The sequence below is a fragment of the Crocuta crocuta genome, unplaced genomic scaffold (assembly GCF_008692635.1).
Source record: "Crocuta crocuta isolate KB4526 unplaced genomic scaffold, BGI_CrCroc_1.0 scaffold1544, whole genome shotgun sequence".
Classification (NCBI taxonomy): domain Eukaryota; kingdom Metazoa; phylum Chordata; class Mammalia; order Carnivora; family Hyaenidae; genus Crocuta; species Crocuta crocuta.
In genome coordinates, this window is record NW_027530906.1 from 52,216 (window position 1) to 60,368 (window position 8,153).

Sequence of the window (8,153 nt, forward strand, 5' to 3'; positions counted from 1 at the left end):
AAAGGTGAAACGAGACAGCGCGTTGCCGCGAAAGGTCGAACGACACAAAAGAGTTCATTCTGCACTGAAAACATTTCTAACCCCTTTAAGGAATACAACTGGCTCAGGTGTATCCTTTCCAGATTTGTGGGATTAGCTCTGCCCTTCTGGAGAGGGACTGGCACATTTATACAAAACTCAAATCTANAAGATTTTGGGAAACAGAAATTAAGTGGTTCAAGGAATCAACAGGTAAAAGTCAGGACACCTCTTGTTCTCTAACCCCAGGCAATACTGTTAACAGATGACAATGTCTTGAAATTACCGATGATCAGGATTTTTGGATTGAGAATGAAGAACAACAGGATGTCACCTACCAAATAGATATTTTTGCTCTTTTGTTCTGAACTACATTGATCTGCTTCGGGATGGGGTCTCAAGCACAAACNCTCTGTGCCGGTCATTTTCATGAAGGAAAACAAACCTGTTATATGTATTAAATTTAAGGAATTGCATGCTTTCTAGTGAGAGAAAAAATGTTCAGTAGAAAATATTAAATCCAAGTAGAAATGAAATATCATATGGCTTCAGCACTGTATAAGAACAGTAACATTAATAACTGAGTACAGTGGAGGAGGTATGTCACAGGCCATAGGAATTCCTATTTTACTTGGTTATAAATTATTTCATAAATATTAGTAATGTGAATTCAGCTCAGCTCTATGGAGTATGCAGCTGGTCTGTTTCATCCAAAGGGTGCTAAAAACCTCTGTATTATGCTTTTCAAATACATATAAAAACAAATGGATCTAAACAAAGAAACAAAGAAATGGCTTGGTTACGAAAGGAGAGACTTGTCAATCACGTCTGGGAAGGGCAGCACTTGGCATAGACGCCTGCTCCCTCACTGAAGTGTTCAGCAGAACTAGAAATTCAGTCAAATGGAAGCTAAAGACAATTGTGGACAGCTCTCCTAGAAGTTTTAACTAAATCAGAGAATAATTTTAAATGCCTTCCTACCCTCCCCCTTACCACCCTGCCCTTTCTTCAAACCTATACTCAGGCTCCAACTGTGATCGGTTGGAAGATTGTCCATTTGGGGGACAAAGGCCTCACTTCGAATCAATTCTCAATCACCCTGACTTTTGCGAGATTGCATCTTACTTATTATTCAAAAAGACGAGTCTAAAGAACATGAGCCATTTGTATTCAGAGAATGGCACTTGTGTAAAAGGTTACGTTACAATGATTTTTACACACTTTCCTCCGAAATGTATGTAAAAACTATCTCCATGCCCCCATTTCCACTACAATTGGTGTACTTTTAAGCCTCCAACTACCAATTTCGAGGTGAACTTGACAAATGGCTCAGCTTTAGATGTTCAANTTACATGTAAATTGTAATTTTGCAAGCTTCTTAACGAGTGAGGTTAGAGCTTCATATTTCAAGAAGTTCCCTGTTTTACGCAGGTAATTATTTCTCTCTCACAAAAAACCTAGTCGCGTGATTGTATTATGCAAGGTCAGATCTGCAGGTACAAATTATACACATGCATGTTTATGAACAGGTTTTGCGCACACTCAGAATTGAGGCCTTTTAAAAGTCTGCCCCAAGAAACCTACAGAAATGTTCTAAAGAGAGAGAAAGCATATTAATATTAATCTGTCATGTTTTTCAAACACAGATATTTCTGTTTCCCGTTAGTAATTTTTTCATTGAAATCAAACACCACACATCTAGAGGAAAATACAATAGTATGTAAAAACCTAACTAACACAACACAACACATCACATCATACCACACCACAATACAATTCAATACAATATTGGGGAAAATGGTATTGGGTACATTTGTTACATTCTAAATCAACCCAATAGACTATTGTGTAAACAAAACAGTAAGGTAACACTTCAAAACAGATGAACATTTATCCACCAAGAATGCACAGTAAGCCAACAGTCCACTGTAGAGATTCACTCAGCGTATTTGTTATTGGAAAATCACAAAGAATAATGCAACAAATTACAAAACATTACGGTCATGTTCTACCTAATAATTCAGATAAGATAAATGATAGTTATTCATTTTCTATTTGTGTTTTAACATCTCCACTGATTAATGTTTTATTATTTTGTTTGAATTTGGTGGTTGGGATGTGTGTTTTGTTTAATATATTGACTGCACCACACTTATTGTTGTATTGGTAGAAGACCTATGAGAATATATATAGAAAGGCCATATGGAGGTTCTCATGGAGAGATCCTGATACTCCGTAACTCTGTTGTTCAGAATTTCGACTGAAATGGAAGAAGAAAGAAATAGTGAGAAATATTAAGGGGTTATTGAAGCAGGAGTCAGGACACTTGGCTCTCGTGCCAGTTCTGTATGGGAACTGCCAATATATTCCCCACCCTGAGTTCCATGTTCTACATCTGTGGAAATGGGGCTGTCGGAAACGGTCATCAAGAGTCATATACCATGACAGTTTATCGTTCTCGCTGAGTGCTAATGTACAGAGTTGCCCTACGTTAACAGAGATGCACTCAGTTTTTAAGGCATTATCCACACAATGCTTAAATGTTGTGATGAACATACACCCATCTCTCTACTTTCTTCAAGAAGCATATATTGAGAAAACATGTTTGATACCAAACATTTTGAAATACGCAAATGTTAACCAAACTTTAAACCTTTTAATCTGAATGTTTTGGAGCCATGCAGAAATAGCCAAGGTGTGAAATCAAGGTATATAGTGTTTTACAAAATTATAGTTTTGAACTTTGGGGAAGTTTTCAGCATCTATTACATATTGAAGTGATTATGGTGTGCCAAATACCTCTAAGTTTTCTAATGGAATCTAGCAGAAAGGAATCACGATTCTTAAATGTACTGTTGGAAAGCTCATTATATTTGACAACTTTTGTTTACCCTGATGTAAAGAAAGCAGCCCATGAGAATCGGGCAAGTGTTTGCAAAGCCCATATTCTCATGTTTGGTGCTATTCCCAAGTTGCCACTATCCCAAATGGTACCCCTGAAAACAATTACTTTAGTAATTGTTTTAGCTACTTTAGCTACTTTAGTTATTCCATGTACTCAAAGGTGTCTTTTTAAAACATTCCTTATGATTGAAGGGACTTGTTTATCGAATGTGCAGTCAGCTATTGGCTCTGTCCAGGACAGAGTTAGCGTCTGGGGCCAGATTTTGGCGAACTAGTCCACCAAGACAACAGAACCATCACCTCCTTCAACTAGATCAAACACTCCAGTTCTGAGAACCTCAAATTTTCAATGACTAATACATGCCATTCAGAATTGGTACACTTGTTGAATCAGTCCCAATTATTAACTAATTAAGATACCTAGGAGTCTTAAGTGGCTTGAAAAGTCACATTTTCCAAGTCAATGACTGATCAAATTTAGAAGGTGCTAGGACCGCTCTGGACCCGGAAAAGAGATTAAGGGTGTGGGGGTTGGGGAAAGGGGAATCCAACAAAAGCCCATCTTTTTGGAAAAGCCATGATTTGAATGAAAATAATGATTACATTTTTATACTATGTCACTCAAAATTCAAAATAGCTGGAGCAATTCTGATAGACTTACATGGAAAGCAACACAAAATGGCAGACTTTAAAAGCACTACTTTCTACATCTTGGGAGCAGCCTACTGCTTACTGGCTTTAAGATATTCATCTTAGTCAAACTATGACAAAATTACTTTGCTTTAATTCAACACTAACAAAAAAATGAAGCTAGAAAAGTGTTAAAGGATTAAAATTCAGATGTGATCTGTGCCTTGGGCTGATAAATCATACTCCTTTAACAACAGGAAAACATTTCAGAATTTGTAAGCGCACTGGGAAAATAACAGTGCTGGCTGTCATTTTTCACAGAAAATTGCATTATTTGCTCTCCACATTTCAATTTGGACAATTGAGAATGCTTAAATAAAGCTCTAAGTTATAAGCAATGTCTAGCAATGAAAATATTAACCAAAGCCCTTAGCAAATGCAGTTGTGTAAATAAAAGATATAACCTATATATATTATTCATATTAATACTTAAAGCAACTTACTGTTCTACTGGTAACTTCTACATCTGTGAAACAAACATGCTGCTATTCAGTTCATCTATTGATAATGGGGGTATCTATAGTAGTAAAAAAGATTTTAGATTAAAATAGTTTCTCGAGAGAATTCCATTTATTTTGTTCACTGTTGGGGCATGGTAATTAATAACTATAATCTATTTCACAGAAAAATTTAGACATATTAACCATATCCACTAATAGTTAATTTCACAGAGCACAGATTTGAATGTGGTTTGTTCCCCCAATGGATTAATCCTCTGTGTGCCGTGTGGTTATCATACTTGTAAATGGAAGCAGCTGTGGACTGTGCAGTCTTGAAGCATGGTTACCACCTTAACAAGGCAAATCAGCCATAACATTACACGACAGTTATTCTATGTATCTCATTACAATTTCAAGACTCTCCCACAGTTTAGAACATGTCTTGTGACTCTGCCTGTAAGTACCTAAAGGAAATGGGAATCACAACACAAGCACATCATAATGTCAGTATGACATCTCTGATGTCATCACTGGGTAATGATAAGGATCTCTGTGCCTTGGAAAGAAATGTGTTATCTTGCTTTCTTTCCAGCAGATCTGAAGGTAAAGGTGAGGACTGTACTAAATGAAAGTTCAAGCGCAATGACCAAAAAAATGGTAGTAAAAGAAAATAAATTCTTCTCTTGACCAATGAGGAAGCATTTAAGAAACCCTCAGTATATGGATTTGAGGATTGGTGTGACAGCAACAATCATGGCTATGGCATATCAAGAGCAGCCTCTGGTAACTGATTGAAAGTGAGAAAACTGTGGATTCATCTCAGGATGCATGGCATATACATCCGGCTAGAATATACGCAAAGAGAAAAAATCTAAATGTAACAACTGCTTAACAAACACATAGGAATCTGGATCGTCTCTTGCCAATCCAAAAAGCATATACTGTGCCTTACCAACACACTGTAGTTATCTGAACAGGTAAAATAAATGGCCAAACCTGATTGCCTGCGGCTGTTGCAGCGAAGGGAACGCTGGTGGCAGNAGTAGGAAACCATGGAAGCAACACACGGGAGGGTGGAGAATTTATGCAGCCATGACATACACGATGGAGTGGGGTGTGGTAGGTATCACAGCAACAAGCCATGTGACATCATCATGATGGATACACCAGGGTGCAACATGCAATCACAGTCAGTGCAAAGCAACACAGCGTGGAAGGGGAAAAAAATTTAAAAAGAGAAAAGGGGAAAGCCAATTATAGTTACCATTAAGGAAAATGGAATCATTCTCAACCACTCAACCAGTTAGTTGTTTTTGTTTTGTTTTGTTTTGTTTTTGTTTTAGCAGAATCACGCTATAGTTGACGTAAAAGGCCCCGTTTTCAGAAAGGGCTACCATGAGTGTATAGGACAGAATCTGATTTTACCAAGGCTGTCTATAGAAGTACCTAGTGAAGCAGACAAGTGGCTGGGTTGCACATTTGAAATGTGAGTGTGGAAGTGCAGATTGGTGTTTGGGTTCACTAACATATAGACCTGAGTATCGTCACGACATTTGTAGGTGCAGGAGAGCTATAGTTGTACTTACCTGATCTACATGCAAACAACAAACCAAAAAAGGTAGTTCACTTGGTGGGCATGTGTCTGTTAGGGGAACAAATATGAAGAACATGGTGGACTGTGCATGCAGATTTTTAAGTGCAGCTTTGGTAAATCCCTTGGAAATCTAGGGTTTTACCAAACAAACACATGGGTGCTTCATAGTAAATATCTGACAAAATCTTGTCTTCATCCCAATTATTACAGCTGTAACATCTCTTTCAGGATGGTCTCTTTTTGCCTTCTCTAGCCTCTATCTCATTTTGAAAGCTTTTTAGATGCTTTTCTCCTTCCTAGCTCATTTTGGAAAGCAAACTAAGGAATTAATGTGTGAATGGTGAGCATGCATATATAATAATGCACGTCTATATCCACTGGATTCAGAGTTTCTGGAAGTCTACAGAGCAAGTAAATGGCCTGGAGAGAGGAAAATCAATATATACAACGTCACAGAAACCATAGATGTGCCCTAAATGGTGATTAATAGAAATCCTGCACTTAGCCCTTACATATATCATCAGTTACCCGTTACCTATAGACCTCCCTAACTGTATCACATCCGACTCTAAAAACACTCTTGTTTTCCCTTTAGGAGCATAGCAACTATACAGGAAGAAGCGCCACTGAAGCATGCAGTTTGCATTCCTACACAGAGCTCTTAGGTGAAAAGACAGGGGAGCAGAGTCACAAAATGTTAAGACAGAGACACATTTGCCCAACTTGCGGAAGTCTATTCTAACCATGTGCGTATGATGATCCTGTCAGTATCCGTGGAAATGTTTTTACTTCCTTCAGGGGACAGCTAATCCCTCAGTAATAGGGCTCACCTCAGTGGCCGGGGTTCACACCCTGCCACTGCTATGTTAGCGAGTGCTACTACTATGTGGTTGTCATTACGGCCTTCCATTTTATTTCAGTAAACCTGTCAATCTCTTTTGGGTTCTCCATCTACTCTGGGCAACCAATAGGATGAAGGTCAAGCTGTGGCAAGCTCTCAAACAGGATGAATAGCACTGGATTGATATGAGATGGTGGCGTGGGGTGGGATGGGATAATTCCTTCCTGTATCACACAGAGCTATTTTCTCCTGGTCTGTGCCTGGTTCCCATGGACTATAGGAGCTAGGAACTCCTGTAACAGAAACATATAGGAGCTGGGAACTCCTGTAAAAGTAACAAGTCACTTTCTTATCTTCTTCAGTATTAGTGATACAAAAATGGGCTTTTATTTATTTTTTATTGTGCATGAGAGAGAGAGTACGTGTGCGCCTGCGCATGTATGAGCAGGGGAGGGACAGAGAAAGAGAGAGAATCCCAAGCAGGCCCTGCGCCATCAGTGCAGACCTCAATGCAGGGCTTGATCTCAAGAACCGTGAGATCATGACCTGAGCCAAAATCAAGAGTCAGACACTTAACGGACTGAGCCTCTCGGGTGCCCATAAAAATGGTCTTGAGATGGACACTGGATTGTGTTGGTGACTAACTAAAAGATCTGCATGTAACTGATCGTTACAAATCACACACTCCCAAAGAGTCATTTGAAAGGGTTCTGTTGGGCCTGGTTTCCATGCACATGGCACTTCATTCTAGAACACTACAGAATTCATCCCAGAACACTACAGAATGCTCTCGCTTTGCTTAACTCATCGTTTCACAACATTTGAATATTGGATTATTTAGATCTCATGAAAAACTCTTTTTTTGGAGGGGGGGTTATTTTGTGATACTTTACAAATTATACATTTGAAATCTTTTAAAGTGTGTTAGTAACAGATGTAAAGCTAAGAACAAAAGTGCCCACTCCGGCTAGATAAGGAAATGTTTCAAAATATTTCAGCTGCAATTTGTAGGATGCAAATAGAGACAGGGTTAGTATTTGGCCACAGTGGCAACCAACTAGGTCTCCAGAGCGTAGCAGTGTTGAGATTCTGCAAAGACGTGAAACAGCACCATATTAAATCTTAAGTCCTCAGAAAATGTCAAAATATTGCTAGAACATCAGCTTTAAAATACAAAAGTGCAGAAATGTGTTATTTTCTTCTTATTTGGAATGAGGTGCCCTAACCTGCTTATGCTCAGCAATGCAACTGCTTTGCTGTGACACAATGTGTACATATAAACTGTTCCTGTCATGACATAGTTGCATCAGAACAGTAGGAGGGGGGAGGGTCTGGTAGTGACAGTGGTGGAAACGGAGAGAGAAACAGCTTCTTGAAACTTTTGTCATAAATATGCTCAGCTTTCCTTATAGCAAAGGTAGACTCCAGTAACATTTTCAAGCTGCTTTACCTTGTCTGTTTTCTCTCTTCTTTGTGCCCTGACTCCAAATGCCGCCCCCCCCCCACCACAAGCTAGTGGCCCAGGAGCCACATCACTCAGTCACTCATCTCTTTCACAGTCATGACAGAAAAACAGTTTTTTTTCAGATTAGAAAAAGTTGAGAACGTTTGTACAAAACCTACCAACACTTGAAGCGGGTGCCATGCACATTATGGGCCCTGTACA

General features: G+C 38.9%; 1 protein-coding gene across 1 annotated transcript in view; it reads right to left on the minus strand.

Annotated features, from left to right (window-relative positions):
* Positions 1-2,190: 2,190 nt before the first annotated feature.
* The window catches only part of LOC144236057 (muscleblind-like protein 3), a 59,958-nt gene continuing 53,995 nt past the window's right edge, over positions 2,191-8,153 (minus strand). Inside the window, 5 exon segments of the mRNA XM_077769663.1 lie at positions 2,191-2,278; positions 4,056-4,129; positions 5,049-5,133; positions 6,755-6,770; positions 8,111-8,146. Coding sequence (XP_077625789.1) covers positions 4,073-4,129; positions 5,049-5,133; positions 6,755-6,770; positions 8,111-8,146 — 194 coding nt within the window. The 3' untranslated portion in view covers positions 2,191-2,278; positions 4,056-4,072.